General features: G+C 35.8%; 1 protein-coding gene across 1 annotated transcript; it reads right to left on the reverse strand.

Annotated features, from left to right (window-relative positions):
- Positions 1-17,539: 17,539 nt before the first annotated feature.
- On the reverse strand, positions 17,540-18,276 carry LOC122735043 (cytochrome c oxidase subunit 7A-related protein, mitochondrial-like). Its single transcript, XM_043976291.1, has one exon. The coding sequence runs from the start codon at positions 18,272-18,274 to the stop codon at positions 17,876-17,878; it is 399 nt and encodes a 132-aa protein (XP_043832226.1). The 5' UTR covers positions 18,275-18,276; the 3' UTR covers positions 17,540-17,875.
- Positions 18,277-21,015: the final 2,739 nt, after the last annotated feature.

The raw sequence follows: 21,015 nt of genomic DNA on the forward strand, positions 1-21,015 counted from the left end.
TTATGAGGAAGAACTTTGAATGACTTAGCTATTCATTGTATTTAGAAATACAATGATACAAGAGAATCCCAAAGGGCTAATGTTGAAGCACACTATCTGCCTTTAGAGAAAGAACTGATATTGGCTGCATACAGACCAAAACATGCTGTTTTTCACTTTCTTTCATTTTATTTTTTAAATTTATGTATTCTTGGCCAAAATGACTAATATGGAAATGTTTTACAGGATTATGTATATGTATAACATATATCTGATGGTTTACTGTCTCAGGGAGGAGGAAGGGAAGGGAGAGAGGGACAGATAGAGTTTGGAACTCAAAATAACAACAATAAAACAACCAAATGATAAAAAAAAATTGTTTTAATGTGCAATTGGGGGAAAATAAAATATATTAAAAAGGTTTAAAAATGATTTGGATCAGGGCAGCTAGGTGGAACAGTGGATAGAGCACCGGCCCTGGAGTCAGGAGTATCTGAGTTCAAATCCAGCCTCAGGCTCTTAACACTTACTAGCTTCACTAAAAAGAAATACAAAAAAAAAAAATTGGATCATTGTTTCATGTGCTTGTAAATAACTTGCAATTTGTTTGAGAAATAATTATTTATCTCCTTTGTCCATCTGTATATTAAAGAAATTTCTTAACTATTATATTTCTGCTGGTTTTTATATATCTTGTATACCAAACCCTTATTAAAGGTATTTGATATGACAATTTTAACCAATCATTTCCCTTTCTTTTCTTTTTACTAATTTTTATTTATTTATTTATGTTTTTGGTGGGACAATGAGGGTTAAGTGACTTGCCCAGGGTCACACAGCTAGTAAATGTCAAGTGTCTGAGGCCAGATTTGAACTCGGGTCCTCCTGAATCCAGGGCCAGTGCTTTATCCACTGTGCCACTTAACTGCCCTCCGCTTTATTTTCTATATGCATTACTTTGGTTTCTGCAAAAGCTTCTTTAATAACATGCAAACAAAAACATCTATTTCATCTTTTATTATTTCTTCCATTCATTGTTTTGTTAACAATCTATCAATTTTTTATAGATGTAAAAGATACATGATCTGCTTCTCTTCTATTTTTTGAAACAATATGATATTCTATAATTAGATCACATAACCATTCAGAACTTTTTGTGGAGTATTAAATACAATGTTGGTCTAAGCCTAGTTTCTACCAGATAACTTTGCAGTTTTTTCTGTTTCTATCAAATAAGAAGTTCTTTCCTAAGAGATCTATGTGCCCAGATTTATACAATATTGGGTCATTGTATTCTCTTTTTCTGGTTTATTCTTGTCTTGTGTGTCCCATTGATCTACCTCTCTCTCTCTCTCTCTCTCTCTCTCTCTCTCTCTCTCTCTCTCTCTCTCTCTCTCTCTCTCTCTCTCTCTCTCTCTTTCTCCCCCCCCTCTCTTTCTCCCCCTCTCTCCTATCAAATGATTTTTTTGGGGGGTGAGACAATTGAGGTTAAGTGACTTGCCCAGGGTCACACAGCTAGTAAGTGTTAAGTGTCTGAAGCCGCATTTGAACTCATGTCCTCCCGACCCCAGGGCCGGTGTTCTATCCACTGTGCCACCTAGCTGCCCCTCAAATGATTTTAATGATTCCTGCAATATAATATAGTATGAGTTCTCAAAGTCCTATTCTCCCTTAATACCTGCCTTTTCATTATTTCTACAGATATTCTAGGGCTTTTGTTGCTGCAAATAAATTTTGTTATTGTATTATCCATTTATGTGAAGTATCCATTTGGTAGTTTGATCAGTATGGCATAAACCTTGTAAATTTTTCTGGATATCATGTTAATTTTTAGTATTTTCTCATGAGTAGGCCATGAACATTGAATATATTTCAAGTTATTTAAATTCTTATTTGTTTATGAATTATTTTGTCATTTGAGCTCTACAGATATTGCATATGGTTTACCAGATTGACACCCAGGTATTTTATTCATTCTGTAGTAATTTTGAATGGGACTTATATTTCTATAATTGCCTGCTGGCTTTTGTTATATAATGAAATTTTATTTTTGTTGGTTTATTTGGAGTCTGCAATTTTGCTGAAACTAGGAATTTTCTCTATTGATTTCATTTCTAGTTCCCTAGGTATTTTCTATGTAAACCATGAAATTGTAACCAAATAAGGATAGTTTTATCTCCTTTCTTTTTTGCCAGTTTCATGCTTTATTTCTCTTCTTTTATTGCTATTTCTAGCATACCTAGAACTATGTCTATTCATAGCTGAGGAAAAAAGGTTGTCATTGTTATATCCTTATATTTATAGGGAAAGCTTCAAATATATTTTCTTTTCTTTTTTCTTTTTCTTTCTTTTTTTTTTTTCCAGGGCAATGAGGGTTAAATGACTTGCCCAGAGTCACACAGCTAATAAGTGTCAAGTGTCTGAGGCTGGATTTGAACTCAGGTCCTCCTGAATGCAGGGTCAGTGCTTTATCCAATGCGCCATCTAGCTGCCCCTCTAATATATTTTCAATGCATGTGACATTTGTTTCTGGGTTTAAATAGATAGTTTTATTGATATTAAGAAAAATGCTACTATATATGCTTACATATTGGGTTATTTTTAGCATATGTGGTTATTGTATATTATCTAACTTTTCTGCATTTATTGAAATGACCATTTGCTTTTTTTTGGTGAGGCAATTGGGGTTAAGTGACTTGCCTAGGGTCACACAGCTAGTAAGTGTAACGTGTTTGAGGCCAGGTTTGAACTCAGGTCCTTCTGAATCCAGGGCTGGTACTTTATCCACTGTGCCACCTAGCTGCCCCCGACCATTTGCTTTTGAAGTTTTTTAATGTGAATTTTATATTTATTACTTTTCTGATGTTGAAACAGCCATGGATTCCTATTATGAATATAACTTGGCCGGAAACATTCTAATATACTAAGCCAATAAAAACAGAAGATTGTCTATAAAACCATTCACTTTTCTCAGGTACAATTAATTTTAAGTATATATTAAATATTCAAAGATAGAGAAATCATTTTTAGATCACCTTATGAATTAGTTTTTCCTCTTTTACATATTATTAGTGATTTATCAAAATCAATTCCTTTCTTTCTTTGCATCTGTATTCCTTTCTATTAACTAATTCTTAGCTGTGCTATATTATTTCTAGGACTATGTCAACTAAGAAGGGAAACTGTGTACATTTGCTTTATTTTCTTGAGAAATTTTCTGGTATTTTTCCTTTACATATAATTTTGGCTCTTTTTTTAGATGCCCTTGTTCACATTAAACAAAATTCTCCTTGTTTCTCTACTTTTTTATTTTTAAAGCTATATTTTACAGAAGTGATATTTTTCCTCATGTATTTTAATAATAACATAATTTCTATTATTCACATTTTTAAAATGATTAATTGTGTTCATTTTTCAGCTAGTATTGAACTGTCTTAGAATTCTTGGTATACATTAAATTTATAAAAATGAATATTTTAATACATATTCTATGGTAATATTTTATTTATTATGTTTACATGCATATACATAAATGATATTGGTCTATATTATTTTTCAATTCTTATATCTAGTTTAGATGGTATAATGATATTTGTTTTATAGAAATAATTTGGCAAGTCACCTTATTTCTCTGTCTCTGTCTTTGTCTCTGTCTTTCTCTGTGTGTTTGTAAAGTTTCCAGAGCACAGGAATTTTTTTTTTCTTTTTCAAATATTAGTATGTCCTTTTAGACCAGATTGTAATTGCCCCACATACTTTGGCAGTTAATTTGAGCCTTACTTGATTGCATTTCCAATGATTATAAAGCTCCAATTCTCTATTTCCTGTTTTATATTTTGGGGTTTTTCTTTTGGTTTTAAAAAATTATCATGGAATTTCATATTTTAAAGGGATACTAATAGCCATAGAGTCCAGTGCATATGTGAAAGAGAATCCCTAAACAAGATCACCAACAAGTGGTTATTTATTCTTTTCTTAGAGAACTCTAGTGAGAAGAAATCCCTTAACTCCTATGGCAGTCTATTCTATATTTGGATGTCTCTAATTTTCATAAAGTTTTATTTTGCTTTGTGGTAAAAAAATATGAAAGTTTTTTAATAGTCGGTTAGGATAACTGAAAGACGCCAGTTTTTCTTTAAGGACCACCCTTTCGGGGAGGAGACCAATGGCATGAGTTACGCACGCCAGTGCGCCTGCTGCACATGTCAGACTGCCTGCTATGCACTCGACTTCCGGGGTGCGAGCTTAAAAGGCAAGGAGAGAATGGAAGTGGAGCTTTTTCCTGCTCTGCTGGTCTCCTGACTGTGCTGTACAGATGGTCTCTCTCTCTCCAAAGGTGGCCTTCGGCTTTGGTGAGTTTTTATAAGGAATATAGTCTAAGCTTAGACTTAAGATGATTTGTATTGTGTTTCTACTTTCCTATCCTTCTAATCAACATCACCTTGTGACTACCATTACAATAAAAGGTCTATCTAGAAATCCGAAAGCTTCTTCCATTTACTAGTCTGGGAGATAAATTAAGGGAAAGGTTAAGTAGGGGAGATTTATGATCTAATATCCAATTTTAAATCTCACAGTTTGTTTGTTTTTTGTGACACGAAGATTAAGTTATCCTCTTTTAAACTTATACCCAAAGGTCCTAGTGCTGCCCTATGTGGCCAAACAGAACAATCTTTCTTTCTCATGACAGTTGTTCAGTTACTTCAACATAGCTTTAATACTTCTCATCAAGTCTTTCTCCATGCTAAACATATCTAGTTCTTTCAGCTGATGCTCATTTAGTAAAGTTCTGAGGCCCTGCAGTATCATAGTTTTCCTAAACACTCTCCAAAGCACATTTTATTTGCTCTGTCTCTTTGGCATATAGTTATGTAAAATAGAATTTAATCTCTCTCTCTCTCTCTCTCTCTCTCTCTCTCTCTCTCTCTCTCTCTCTCTCTCTCTCTCCATATGCATATGCATATGTGTATGTACCTATATGGGTACATATGCATTTACATTCAAATAACTTTCACCTCATCTTTTTGTGAATTTCCTCTTCTTTTTAATCCTGGTCATTTATTTTTCAAAACCCCTAGTTTCATTCTACAGTCTCATCATTGTTAGAGGTAATGAAATATTTTGTAGAAATGAAATTTTATATATGAATATGCTTTTGAAAAGGCTTTCCATATTTAAAAATTGTTATCATGAATAGTATTGGGGAAAATACAAAGGAACATCATAATTTATAGTAAAAGCTTTTTATTAAATAGAATTAGAATTTGGAATTGCTTACATATGGCTTTATTTCATTCATCTTAAGCCTTCGTTGCTTTTTTAAAAAATTCTGATTTTGAATATGCTATTATCACCTCACGTTTAAGCTGATATTATTTCACAATGTTACAAAAAATAAAGTAAAATGATTATTCTATAGTATTACTATTCCTTTCTTCTGACTCAGTTTCCATGGAATAATAAAATTTTATAGATGATTTATTTCAAGCATAATTATTTTGCAGAAAAAAAGGTGAGTTTTTTTCAAATAAAACCCATTGTGAACTGTTAAAATGGAAGAAACCCCATGTCCAAAAAGGGAGACCTGGAATAAGCCAGAGTCCTACCATAGTTTACAAAGTTTGTAAATTTATTTATTGTCTCAGAAGGAGCTTTGCAAGTTCAAAAAGTGAGACAGTATCCACGTCTATTCAAAGGGGAGTTAGAAAGAGTGAGATATTTATGCTTTTTAAATCAAGGAAGGCAGGGAATTGGGGAGAAATGTGGGAGATCCTAGGCAGGAATGAGGCAGGGACCCCCTTCCCAAGGGAAGGGGGAGATCCAGGAAATAGAGTGAGGAATTCCAGGAGTTCAGCTCTGGCCCTTTGATACACAAATCAGAAGGTATTCTTGGTTATAAGTCAAGGCTTGAACAAAAATAAGAAGCTAAGGGGATGTCCCCAAAAGCCACAAAAGAGGATGTGTCTGAGAACCCACCCAATAACCAACAGTTAGTAGAATCTCTGAAGATAAGGATATCTTTTGAAGGTCCATAAATCACCAAACAGTTCAGGGTCTGTTTTAAAGATGGTATGAGCTTAATTACCTTCAGAGTTGCTGATTTTTTTTTTTTGCACGTCCAGCTGGGTTCACTCTGGGTCACCTCAAAGGATTGTTGGTATGTCAAGCCACTCTGGACATCAGAGGTCTTCCTGATTGGCTAATTGTTGTGCTATGCCATTATCTGATTCCCCTGTGAAAAAGGAAAGCACTAGCATATTTAATTGGTTAATACAAGCATTACAGAGCCCATATTCAGAGTTTGAAAGAATAACTTAAATCTTCCAAATATTTATTGGTAGAAAAAATATTAGAATCCTGTTACCTGCCTGCTGGTCTCCTGCCAATTTATCTACAGCTTTCTGCTGTCTTCCTATGCCTCAAATTATGTGAATTCCTAAAGCAACAGATGATGAAGAGACATTTTATCATTCCTTATGGAAACTTCCCTTTATATTTTGTTTGTTGTTGGAATAACTTTGAAGCATATATGCTTTTACAAAAAGCTAATTGTTAAGCAGTTAAAGGAACTGGAGTTCTTGGATCTCTAAAATTGGGGGAATATCAGTGAAGGCTTGAGTCAAAGGCAGAGATAAAAGTTACCTCACCCTCTTAGGGATACTGGAAAATACTGCAAGAGGGGTGAAAATGAAAAACAACTGATTTTTATGCAATAGAGACAGCAAGAAAGTGACTGTTGCATATTTTTATGGCGGTCCCACTTCTCTGGTTAAAAATAATCAAGTTGAGGGTAGCTAAGTGGCACAGTGGATAAAGCACCAGCCCTGGATTCAGGAGTACCTGAGTTCAAATCCTGCCTCAGATCTCAGACACTAGACACTTACTAGCTGGGAGACCCTGGGCTTAACCCACATTCCCGCAAAAGAGAAAAAGAGAGAGAGAGAGAGAGAGAGAGAGAGAGAGAGAGAGAGAGAGAGAGAGAGAGAGAGAGAGAGAGAGAGGGAGGGAGAGGAATATGAAAGGTAAATACATAATTTTGAAAATATAAATTAAAAAAAAGCTTTTGTACAAACAAAAGTAATGTAACCAAGATTGTAAGGAAAGCAAAAACCTGGGAATTTCTGAAATAAATATCACTGATAAAGGTTACATTTCTCAAATATATAGAGAACTAAGATAATTTTATAAAAATAAAATCATTTGTCAATTGATATTCAAAGGTATGAATAGGCAGTTTTAAGATGAAGAAATCAAAGCTGTTTACTGCCATATGAAAAAAATGCTCTAAATCACTATTAATCAGATACATACATATTAAAACAACTCTCAGGTATCACCTTACATCTATCATAGTGGTGAGTAAAACAAAAACAAAAGGAAAATGTTGGATGTTGGGGGAGATGTGGGAAAATTGGAATGCTAATCAACTATTGGTGGAGTTGTGAACTGATCCAGTCATTCTAAAGAGCAATTTAGAATTATGCCCAAAGAGCTATCAAACTATGCATACCCCTTGACCTAGCAATATCACTGCTAGGCTTATATCCCAAAGACATCCCAAAAAAGAGAAAAAAAATCCTATTTGTACAAAAATATTTATATCATCTCTTTTTGTGGTGGCTGAGACCTGGAAATCAAAAGCAAGCCCATTAATTGGAGAGTGGCTAAATAAGTGGTGATATATGATTGTAAGAAAATTTTATTGTGCCATATGTGAGAAATGACAAACAGGATTGTTTCAGACAGGCTTGTATAGTGAAGTGAGCAGAACTAGGAGAAGGTGCACAGTGATAGCAATATTGTTTGATGAAGAAGTATGAAAGACAACCATTTTCAGCTATATAATGATCCAAGAAAATCCCAAAGGACTAATGGTACAGCATACTATCTACCTCCAAAGAGAGAACAGATATTGATTGAACGCAGACTGAAGCATGCTATTTTTTCAGTTTCTTTCATTTTTTCTTTTAATCAAGCTTTTTTTAATACAAAATGACTAATATGGCAATGTTTTACTTAATTGCACATGTATAATCTATATCTAATTGCTTACTGCCCCAGGAAGGAGGGAGGGAGGGAAGGAGGGAGAGAATTTGGAACTCAAAACTTTAAATAAAATAATAATTATTATTAATATTATTATCAATAATCCCAATTACATGGAAAAACAATTTTTAGCATCCACTTTTTAAACTTTGTGCTCCTAATTCTCTTCCTTCCTCCTTCCCCATCACCCACCTTTAATAAGTCAAGAAATTCAATATAAGTTACACATTTGTAGTCATACAAAACATTTCCATATTAGTCAGGTTGTTCAAGAAAACAGACAAAAAAATAACCTCAAGAAAATTAAGCTAAAAATTATGTTTCAATCTGTATTCAGATATCATTAGTTCTTTCTCTGGAGATGGAACACATTTTTCATCATAAGTCCTTCAGAGTTGGTCTTGGATCATTGTATTGCTGTGAATAGCCAAGTCAGTGGAACATCTCACACAACTGCTGTTACTTTGAACACAGTACATTTCACTTTGCAGCTGCTCATTTAAATCTTTCCAGACTTTTCTGAAAGCATCCTACTCATCTTACATTTTTTCTTCTACTTGTCTTACTTTATTTTCAAAGTCCTTTTTGAGCACTTCTGTGACCTGAGACCAATTCATATTTTTCTTGAAAACTTTGGATGTAGGAGTTTTGATTTTCTTACCTTTGTCTGAGGGTGTATTTTGATCTTCATTGTTATCATAGAAACTTTTTTTTCTCTTTGCTCATTTCCCTAGCCTATTTCTTGACTTTTAACTCTTTGTTAAAGAGGAGCACTGTTTCCAGGGTGGAGAGTGCACTGTCCCAAGTTTCATGGGGTTTGTGCAACTATTTTCAGAGATAATTCTGGGGATTCATAAGTTTTTAGTTCTTCAAAGGTAATGTGATTTAAGTTGAGGTATCTTTACTACTCTCCTGTCCTGTGTTCTGGTTTGCAATCAACCACAGGCCTGCTTTTCTACCCTGGAACTATGAACAGAGTCTTACTGCAGTGTAGTTTAAAGTTCCTATTTGCTTGTGCTCCTCCCCTGGCTGGGACCACAACCCAAATCTGTGACCTGAATCTGAGTATGGACAAAACAACAGAATCCTGCCTCAGTGCTAGCAAAAAGACCCTTGTAATCTCCTTCTGGCCAATTGCTCAACTTCCTTACCATCTGTAGGCTGAGTTCCAGAAGCAGTTGCTGATGCTGCTGGTTCAGTGGCTCATAAGGCCTTCTCCTGGTTTGCTGGAGCTGTGTCAGTGCTGGCATGGCCTGCCCTGGACTGTTCTTCACTCTTACACTGGTACAACAGATCTTTCTTGCTAAGCTTCTAAGTTGTCTTTGGCTGGAAAATTATTTCTCCCTGTCCTTTCATGAGTTCTACTGCTCTAGGAATTATCTTGTGGCATTATTTGAAGGTATTTGTAGGTGTCCTGGGGAGAGCTCCGAAAAGTCACTGTCTTTCCTCCACCATTCTGGATCTGACCTGTTTATTTTTTAAAAACAAAACAAAACAAAAAAACAAGAAGGGGAAAAACTCAGGTTGATTTATCTACTGAATACAGCTTAACCAATTTATACACGGAATTCAAAGGTCTACAATCTGGTATCACCTTTCATTTCCAAATGTGTCTCATAGTACTGTCTGTTATGCATTCTTCTTTCCTTGAAGTATCTCTAAAGCTTTCTTCCTCTATGACCATACTTTTAATGAATTATTTTATCTTTAATCACCCATAGAATTCCTACTCATCTTTCAAAGTTCAATTCAATGCTGAGTAGGATTCAACAAATATTTATTAAAATCAGAAAGATGTACCCCCAAATTTTGTAATCCTCTTTACCCCACAAACATTCTTGAAGTATTTTTCCTACTTCTCTCCAATGTCTTTAACATGAATTATTTTTTAACTTTTAAAATTATAAATCTCTATTGATTTGTAAGACCAGAAAAATTATAAACATGTCTCATCTTAACTTTTTCCTTTGTGACATGGAAATAAGCATATGACCTTTATATGTAATTGGTGCTTGTAAAATAGAATAGTGAAAGTCATAAGTAAAAGCACAACATATTGATATGTCATTTGGTTTTCGAACTTCTTGTCCCATGGATTTTTTGTTGGTGATGGTGGTGATGGTGATGTTGGAAGTACAGAAAGCTGAGGCTATTTGTCACAGAAAAATACATATTGTCTTTATTTTTAATGACAAAGGAGCCAATCTTGCCTCTATTGGTAGGAACAGAGGGTCAATATAGGTGAGACAAATATGGGAAAGGAACTGCATAAAACAGAAACTGATTTGTAAAACAAAAAATCATGCCTGAATTAAGGAAAAAAAAATCTAAAGAAACCATAGAACTATCAAAATTCTTTGTTTCAATGTTTCAAATGTTCACCAAGTGACAGTTGGGTATTGACTATATTTAATAAAAAGACTAAAATGAAAATAAAGTAAAACTTCTCTTATGTGACTGGAATATCTTTGTTTCCACATGGCCATATATCAGCCTTAAGATTGTGTCATGGGGTGCAGAGCACCCCAGAAATTATCTGGGGCACAACAAGGAAACTTCTCCTTGAGAAACTAAACCAGAGGACAGATAACGCCTAGAGAGATAAGCTGAACCAAATTGGACTGAGCTAGCTTGGGATTCCTACCCTTCATTCTGGTCTCCCTTACCCTGGGGAGATAAATTTGGGTGTGGCTGCAGCCTTTGTGTTCTGAAGAGGGATCCTTAGCCACCCCTCACCCAATTCCTCTAGTCACTACCAGTGGGGGATGGTCCTCCACTCCTCACCCAATTTCCCCAGCTACTACCAGTGGGGGATGGTCCTCTCTCACTAAAGGAACTTTTCACGGGCAGATGGTCCACCCCCATCAGTCCCCTATAAAAGTACCTTCCAGTCTCCTGTTCGAGGAGATTTGGTACCTCTGAGCCATGTGCTTTATGCCAATCTCCCCATGAAAAGTCCAAGGATTTCTTTCATGGTTTCCCTCCCCCCACCCTTCCCTTCCCTTGCCTCCTAAATAAACTACCACCTTATTCTAACCACTTTTGTGTGCAAGAGGGTGTAATTCTTTAAAGAGGAATTCCTAAGAACCCCAACCCCTGATATTACCTGTACCCCATTTCCCCCATTACATTTGGTTATAACAGCTAGCATCATAGATATAGAGCATGATAGGACCCTACACACTATCTAGTCCTATTTCTTTATTTTGCATGTAAGGAAACTGAGTATGAGAGATTGAGTGATGTTAGTGTCTGAGGCTAGATTTGAAGTCACTTATTCCTGATTCCAAGCTCATTGTACCACTTAGCTATTGAATATTGTATTCACATTTTCTAGAATGAAGAACATAATTTTTTAGTGTCAAGAATGTCATTGGGTACTGTTTGGGGGGAGGAGTAGAAGTAGAGTTCCAGTGCACTATATTTGTATAACTATAGAATATCTGTAGTTCCTAAAACCACAATTTATGGAAAGAATTAAAGTGAGATGTTAACCTTGTTATTCCTAAGCAGACCTAAGGCAATTGGAGACCAAATCTGTTGCATATTACTGAGCTGACAAAACTATTTTCTTAAGTAGAGTTTTGCAAGTGATAGTCTGCACAAAGAAACAGTTATGCCTTTTTTGGTTTGTTTGCTTTGTTTTTTGTTTTTTTTTTTGGTGAGGCAATTGGGGTTAAGTGACTTGCTCAGGGTAACACAGATAGTAAGTGTCAAGTGTCTAAGGCCAGATTTGAACTCAGGTCCTCCTGAATCCAGGGCCAGTGCTCTATCCATTGTGCCACCTAGCTGTCCCGAAAAATGGTTATGTCTTAAGGGAAATGTGCTCTCCTTTATTGTCAGAATACATTTTTAAATATAAATTGAAATTTGAGTATTTTTTTCTTTTCTATGGGACTCAATGAGTAAAGCAAAACACAGTTTTTAATATTTAGAAGGTTTGTAAAATTTACTTATCTAGGGAAATGGCTTTCATATTATGAACAATAAAAAGGTATAATGTAGATTTTTTTTTTGTGAGGCAATTGGGATTAAGTGACTTGCCTAGGGTCACACAGCTAGTAAGTGTTAAGTGTCTGAGGCCAAATTTGAACTCAGGTCCTCCTGACTCTAGGGCTGGTGCTTTATCCACTGTGCCACTTAGCTGCCCCTATAATGTAGATTTTTGAGGAAAAAAAAACTCAGAGGTGATTCCTGGAAACTATTATTATAAAAAAAATTGATTTATGTATTAAAATGTTTCAAGGAAATTTTAATTTTCAATTTCATTATGGCATATTATGTAACAGAAAATGAACTTCCACGATAATTCTATAATATTGTAGATTGTGTAAACCATTGGGAAGCACCTAAAGGATGCTTTCTGTGACTGTGGCATACTTCCATACTCCAAGGATCTGTAATTTAATCCATGTGGACATATGCTCTTCCCAAGCCTATCTGAGCTCTGCCAAACCTTTTTCTCTGAAAATTGCTTTGACTCTAAACATTCACCGTTTGATGACAAGCCTTCTGTGATATTTTACAGCATAAAACAACTTTAATTATTATATGTAGCTGAGCATGATGGCACATGTCTATGATTCCAGCTACTGGGAAGTTGAAGCAGGTCAGTCATTGGAGCTTGAGAGTTCTGAGCTGAAATGAATTCAGCATCAAAATACTGAGCCTCTGGGAGATAGTTGTAGGGCCAGTTATTTGGGGAGTGGTGAGCTGGCCCGAGTCAGATAATATGTCCAAGTCCCTGTAGTGATTAGAATTTTTCAGCCTTGGCAAAATTAAGTAATATGTATGTATACATGCATGTATTTTATATGTGTGTAATCTATCTATATGCATTGTATATGTAGGCTGTATAAATTCATGTATGCATGTGAATGAATGCAGGTATTCTAAAAGTTTTGATTCATTATGTATGTCCAATACACATATGCATGCACACATGTGTGCATACATACACATGAGCTAGTATTAAATGCATATGAAGCAATATTTTATGACTGAATGCTTGTAGTATTCAGGTAATATATGTAGTATTCAAAAGGTAATATAGCTGCTGTGAAATGTTATCTACAGGGAACACAGAGAAAGGTAAATGATATAGCAATATTATCTTGAAGACTGAATGGTAAGTTAGTACAAAAATAACACTTATCAGTGGTTGTTCAAGGTCATTTGGGAGAATTTTGATTTTAGAACACCATTTCTTTTGATTTTCAATAAAAACTACTTAATGATAGTGCACTTTCTCATAATTTTTTAAAAGGTTTACATGTTTTGGAATGTTTTCTCCCTAACAACCAGCTGTAAAAAATGGAGATATGTGTATGCCCATATATACAAATGAGGAAACTTTCATTTTAAGAAAAGTGCCCAGACCAGCCACTTTCACTCCTTCATTCTTTTCAAGGTTGCTCTTCTGACTCAACTTTTTCCATCATACCCATATGTTTGTCTTTCCAAATTATAATGTAAGCTCCTCAAGGTCTTTCTTTTTGCATGTATTTTTATTCACAGTACTTAGCACAGCACCTGGCACATAGTAATCCCTTAAGAAATGCTTGTTCAAGGCAGTTTTCAGATGAAGAAATCAAAGCTATATATTGCCATATGAAAAAATGCTCTAAATAAATACTGATTAGAGAAATGCAAATTAAAACAACTTTGAGGTACCATGTCACATCTATTAGATTGGCTAATATGACAAAAAAGGAAAATTATAAATGTTGGAGAAGTTGTGGAAAAATTGGAACACTAATGCATTGTTGGTGGAACTGTGAACTGATCCAACCATTCTGGAGAGTAATTTGGAAGAATCCCCAAAGGGCTATAAAACTGTGTGTATGCTTTTAACCAGAAATACCACTATTAGGTCTTTACCCTAAAGAGATCATAAAAAAGGGAGAAGGACCCACATGTCCAAAAATATTTATAATTGCTCTTTTTTGTGGTGGCAAAGAATTGGAAAATGAGGGGATGCCCATCAACTGGAGAATGGGTAAATAAGTTGTGGTATACAAATGTAATGGAATACTATAGTGCTGTAAAAATGATGAGCAGAGAAACCTGGAAGGACTTACATGAACTGATGCTGAGTGAGATGAGCAGAACCAGGAGAACATAGTACATAGTATCAACAACATTGTGTGATGATGCACTGTGGTAGACTTAACTCTTCTCAGCAATACAATGGACCAAGATAATTCCAAAGGATTCATGATGTAAAATACTCTCCAAATCCGAAAATAAAGAAAGGAAGAAAGAAAGAAAGAACAGTAGAATCTAGATGCAGATTGAACCATACTATTTCTACTTTTTTTGTTTTTTGAGGTTTTTCCCTTTTGTTCTGATTCTTCTTTCACAACATGACTAGTATAGAAATATATTTAATGTGATTGTACATATATAATCTATATCAGATTGCTTTCTGTTGTGGGGGGTAGGGAAGGAAGGGAGAGAGAAAAATTTGGAACTAGACATCATATAAAAACAAATGTTGAAAACTATCTCTACATGTAACTAGAAAGTAATAAAATACTTTTATGATTAAAAAAGAGAAATGTTTGTTCACTTGATGTTAAGAAGTGAATTCCCTCTTGTAATAAAGTCAGTAAGTGTCAGAGTTTGGACTCAAATCCATGTCTTCAATCTCCATAATTAGTAAAAGACACTGACTGTCATATCAAGTCAAGCAGAGACAGATTTATTACATCCTTATGAGGACGGGCAAAACCCAATTACACATTGAAGTCTTGCAAAGATATGCCCAATCCTCTAGGCTTTTATAGTAATCTTGAAAAGGACTGTCCCCACGTACACCTAGGGTGGATGAGCTCACAATCTAACATCCAATCCTGTCTCACCCAGGGTGCGTGTTCAGCTCGTGATCAATGTATGGAGACATGCATACGTGTTCCAGGAACAAGGGGGAAAAGAGGAGGGGGAACAAGGTCAAACCAAAGGATAAGGAAACAGGGGAGTGAGAGTCAGATGTTTCACATCTCACAGTTCCCACTGACTCCCCTCTCCAGGCCCCTGTCTCTAAAGATAAGGATGACAGGGTTAAAATTTATCTTCGGCTATGTTGGGACCCCAGGGCCAAGGGGATTCTGCTCTGAGAAAAAGAGACAATGTTACTTAACATCTGGTCTCAACTCAATGGCTGCATCCTGTGCCGAGTCCCATCCTTTCTTCTTGAGTCCCGAGTATTGAATTGGTGGGCTAACTCCCTGACCCACTGACTGGGGTTCTGACACATGATAGATTGCAGACAAAACTAATATGTAGCTGACAAGTGGGGAGACTGAGCAGAAGTAAAAATACTGTTAATTGGCAATAAAACTTAAAGGAGACAGTGAGAATTTTGACAAGCAATAAACTTCTAAACAAACTATACTGGGGCAGGTCCAGACCCCATGGTCAGAGTTTAATCTGACTCAAATCCATAATCATATCATACAATCCTGTGTATCTATCACTTAAAGAGTAAAGAGATATGGAAGCTCTGATTCCATTTCTTATTTCTTTTAAGCTATTCATCTCATCTCAATATGATGCTTATGTTTTTTTTCCTGTGTCTATTTTTTGGGTAAAATAGGATTAATAACAATGACCTTTTATACTGAGTAGTTTGATGAATTTCAAATTAAAAATAATTTTCAAAGATTTTACTTATTTTTAATTATAATTACAATAATCATTTAGTTTAGTCCTTTTTAAAAAAGTAATTTCAAAGAATCTATAAAACCTTGTTAGTACCATGCCTTATATATAAGAGATGCTCAATAGCTATTGATTGAATTAATTACTTGATGTATGATTTCCTTATTCATAAAATGCATATCATTTTTGATGCCCTATTGCTTTTTTCATTGAATATTTGTCTTAATCTTTGCTCTATATGAGCAAACTACCCCACTCTTAAATTTGCTTTGGTGTTACTTTATGGCTTTTCAGGAGGTAAGGTGAAGAATGTCACACTTCCTTCCAGGCATAGAGAGAGTAATGCTTCCCCATGGCCCTTTTAACTCTGCATAATTCCTTGGATTTGGTCCTTAAAATGAATCAGCCCCCTCTGTGTAGTGCCTCAGCACAGCTCAGTAGGAAATAGCCTGTTCCTGTTACTTTTTAGCTAAATATGTGCAGCTCTTACACTGTGCTGTGGCCTATCTGTGATATTTTCATTCTGTACCTTTGAATTTATAGTAATCTCATTCTCTCCAATGAGGTGTAAGCCTATTTAGGCTCAGAAACCTTCTGCAGTACTGGAGGAAGGTGACTTGAAGAGTACATAGCCAATCTTTTGGAGACAGAGGAGATTAGTCCCATAGTGTCCCAAATTACTGTGACTCCTTACTTTATTATGAACCTTTTAAAATTTCCTAAATGAGCTAAATGATAAAGTTACTGAGGTATTATGGTGTATTGCATAAAGCCTTAGATTTGGAGTCAAAGAAAGCTTGGATTAATTCCCTTCTCAGGCACTTTCTAACTGGGTGACTCTTAGAAGTCTTTTCAACTATTCGGGGCAAATTTTCTTTATCTGTAAAATGTGTGAATTGGGCACAGTAGCTTCCAAGGTCCAGTCCAGAGTTAAATATATGATGCTATGAAAATAAGTTACTGTTTTTCTCCTCCTTCCTTTCCCCTTCTTCCCTCCTTCCTCTTCCTCTTCCTCCTCCTCCTCTTCTTACTCTTCCCAGGCTGGAAGTACAATTAATCACTCCTGGCCCTGACACAGCATAGAAATCTTTACCTCTCTGTTTCTGAGCAGGGCTGGTTCACTTTTTGGATTTACCATATTTGTGTAGGTCTTAGTGTAGACAGCCAATCAACTTTTATCTTATTGCTAAGAATTCACGAACTCAAGGCAGCTTTTGATATACTTTCTCATTCTCTAGCTCCTGAGTGATTAAAGATATTTTTATTTGTCTGGGACACGCATTTATTGTGTTCTCCACAAGTGTTTAAATACAAGTGTAGCTTGTATTATGCAGTATCCCAGCATGTTCTCTCTTTTTTTTTCTCATTCATGTATTTATTCCACAAGCAAAAATAAATTATACCTTAAAGCTAGAGCATTTAACAAGAGTAAAGGAGAATCGCCAGGAGAGATGAACTGTACAACAGTCCAGTCCAAAGTGCAAAACTTTATTAAGAGCTGTTCTGTTCCCATGGAATAAATACAGAATCTTCATCTCTGGAATATTTAAAGAGGCCAGAGATCAGGCATATAACCCTTTTGAAACTACATGGCAAAGTTATGGGTATATGGATAGTTAACAAAAAAAATTTCTATGAACAGCATGCTGCAAGATGAAAAATTTCCCCAAATTAACAGCTAATTAAATTCCCAGTGAAATTTGTGGTGTCAGAAAGAACAGATTTTTGGCACCAGGAAGGCAAAGGACTTCCTGTCACTGGTTCTGGCTTCAGTGAATCCCCCCCCCCCCATTCCTCAGTCAGCACATCTGGTTACAGAAATGCTTCCCCTACTTGCAGTCTGTCTTTCTCGAGGGGCCTCTGAAAGGCACCACAAATCCCTGGTGGCTTCATCAAGTGAATTGTTAATGAGCCAGCCTGCCAACCTCTGGAGAGATAAGGGAGCCCAAATTATAGGGGCATCATCACCTTTGTTTAAATAATAGCTAACTCTTTAATGTGCTCTGATAATCCATTTATTTTCACAAACCAACTAACCAAAACATTCACTTATTGATAAGCCTTCAAATTCTGTCTGAAGAATATAAACCACACAGGTCAGTGAATTCACTGGCAATTAGGAAAACAGAAAATTCAAAGGGTTTTATGCCAAAACTCTGGTTAATAAATCAGTCTTGTGAACTTTGACTCATTTATTCTTGGGTTGTGAAGCCATGTAGAGGGCTATCAGGCAGTAGATGGTCCCTCCCAGGGTCAAAGCCATGGTGGTCCGATAGAGCATTTGGTCAGGTAGGCCATATTTCAAGTGGACAGGTATACCATCAGATTTCTGAAAAAATGTCTGCAGCTGTGGAACCTTGTTTTTCCCAGCATAATCATAGGTAGTTGTCTCTGAGGCAAATTTTGTTGGTGTAGCAAATATAATAGGTGGTGCTTCTGAGGGTGCCACTGGTTTTAAACCCTGCGAGCTGTAGGCGGCCGAAGCCCAAGACCCAGCCAGCTTCTGGGTGAAGCCGCTGAACTTGTAATACATGTCGCCCCTGGACCCGACGTCCTGAAGCCGGTATCCCTGCTGCGCCGGCGCCATGAAAAAAAAAACCAGCATGTTCTCTCTTAACATTACTAAGTAGCATATCATGGTGCCTGCCCGCAAGGGAGTAAAACAGCAACATGCTTTTCTCTGTTAGACATGGCAGTCTTACAAGTGCTATTTCTTATAGTGAAAACTAACTTATTATAGAAATTAATTTTAATTATGTATGTTTTTTTTCCTCTTTGGAATCTATTAAGAGTTTTTTCAAAAAGGAAATGGTTATAGACACTTTGGAGGAAAGCACTATTTTACTTCTTAATATTATTGCCATTCAGAACAAAAGAGAAGCTAAGCAAAGGATACCTTTTGGGTATGTCTAAAAGGAGTTAGTTTATGACCTTTTCATATATTCTTTTTTTTTTTTTTTTTTGCTGGGCAATTGGGGTCAAGTGACTTGCCCAGGGTCACACAGCTAGTAAGTGTTAAGTGTCTGAGGCCAGATTTGAACCCAGGTCCTCCTGAATCCAGGGCCAGTGCTCTATCCTCTGTGCCACCTAGCTGCCCCCTCTTTGCATATATTCTTATTGTTAGAGTGGAAAGAATGCTGGACTTTGAATCAGAAGGACCCGGATTCAAATTCTGCCTCTGACATTTACAAACTGTGTGACTCTGGGCAAATTACTTAACCTTTCTAGGCTTCAGTTTCTACATCTCTAAAGTAAAAGAGTTGGAGTCAATTATATCTACGGTAACTTTGGCCCTACCCCAATGATCTTATGGAAAAACGTTAACACAATATGGCTTAACTCATTTATGAATCCATCATTATTTAAAATTTATGATTTTTTTTTCAGCTTTTCATAGTAGCTTATTATCCTCAGCTCCAGGCCCTAAGAATGAGAGTTCTTCCAGTGGTAACATCTTGCTCTCACTGCCAGTGGTAATCTGGCACTTACCATCTAGAGTTCCCTCACCCCAAAGAGGTGTATATGCATGTGTGTATGTGCAAGTGCACATGTATATATTCCTATGTATTAGTCTGTTTAATTATGCTTTATTGAGATTCAAGAAATATTTGTTGAACACTTCAATGTGCAAGGTACTGTGCTAGTTACTGGGTGAGGGGGAAACAAAGATTGAACAGGACACAGAATTTACTATCTAGTTGTGGGCATTATAGGTTGCATTGTTCTGTATTGTTTTCTACACTGTTGTATCTGAGTGGGGCCAGGAGATTCAGACTATCAAAGAATTTAGGTAAACCACCAGCTAATTAGCCATTGGCTTATGTTTTTTTTTTTTCCACCAGCCCATCTTTATGTTTCAGCTTCTGAATCTACCCAGTTCTCCACAAATAAACACAGACCAAAAGGGATACCTTCAGGTGAATTCTGATGCTATTGCAAGGGGTTGTAGGAGGGCAAGGGGGTTTGGTGTTGCATCCATAGTTTTCCTGAACCAATACATAAGGTCAGAAGTAAAACACATACTGTCACAATTCCAGGCAGGGAAGGACTAGTTAATAGTTTTGTTTTTTTTTTTAAGGTAACAGTTTCTGAGAAAAATGACTCTTTCAAGTACTGAGACCTGAAAATAATAAATAAAGACTAGTATTTATGTAGAGCTTTAAATTGTATAAAATACTTTGAGAAATGAAACATGTAACAGTGATGATGAGTTTCATATACAATCATATTTCTGTTATTTGTGCATGAGAATGACCTTTTTTTTCAATAGAATGTTCTACATTCATAATCTCATTTGAAACCCAAAAGACTTAGGAAGTAGCTAGGAATAAGGGCTAGACTTATGATTTTGTTCATGTAGGAAATTCTGATATGAATGTAAACTCCATCTGTGGATGAAGTACCTCCTCCGGAAAGTAGAGTTGTAGAAAGTTACCTTGAACACTGAGATTGAATGTGTCCAAGGTCTAGAGCCAGTATTTGTCAGAGAAGATGAATCCAGGTCTTCCTGACTCTAAAGCCAGCTTTCATACAATAAATAATATCTTCCCCATTTTTACTGATAAGAAAACCAGAGCTCAAAGAGTTTGTGTTTTAACCAAGGCCTCATCATTTTTAAATATCAAAGAGAGAAAATTTAACCATAGTCTTCCTTAATCCCACATTCAGGGCCTTTTCCACTCTACTACACTGACATATTAAAAGATATTCAGCAGTTATGCTGGAGAATATCCAGTATATGGATACAAAATAACAGATTCTGTATGGATTTATAGGTGGAAGTATACTAACCACACCTATATGATTAAGAATAGACTTCATCTAAAAGTTGTGACAGTGAGAGAGGTTTATAGGCTCTATATTTTTCATAGGCCTCAGGGAACTCACAAGCATTGACTGAATTTTCGGGACCTGGGAAAGTTCAGAACCATAAACAGATCCCTTCTGTAATTAAGTTTATAATGTAATAAATGCTATTGAGGCTATAACTCCCAACAGGCACATGATTATGTGCTTATTGCTTTTTTAACCAATCGAAAATTTCAGAGGAATACTCTATACATATTTTTATATAAAGTCAATTTAAGAAGGCAATTAAAAAAAGATTAGAATTGGGTCAAATAATCTCTTCTGTTGGATGTTATGTCTCTGTCAGAAATAAGAAACAGGATATCTTCAAATTTAAACTGGAGAAATCCTAATTCTACTTCAATACAAAGTTTCCCTCAGTTTCTCTATCTTTACAAGGTAAAGAGGGAAAAGGAGTAGATTTTCTTTTTTGTTTGTTTGTTTGCTTGTTTTTAGACTATATAGTTTTTAATTAACTTT

Source organism: Dromiciops gliroides, chromosome 1 (assembly GCF_019393635.1).
Source record: "Dromiciops gliroides isolate mDroGli1 chromosome 1, mDroGli1.pri, whole genome shotgun sequence".
In the NCBI taxonomy this organism is placed as follows: domain Eukaryota; kingdom Metazoa; phylum Chordata; class Mammalia; order Microbiotheria; family Microbiotheriidae; genus Dromiciops; species Dromiciops gliroides.

Coding starts and splice junctions, on each gene's coding strand:
- LOC122735043 (XM_043976291.1), bottom strand. CDS start 18,274: ATGGCGCCGGCGCAGCAGGGATACCGGCTTCAGGACGTCGGGTCCAGG.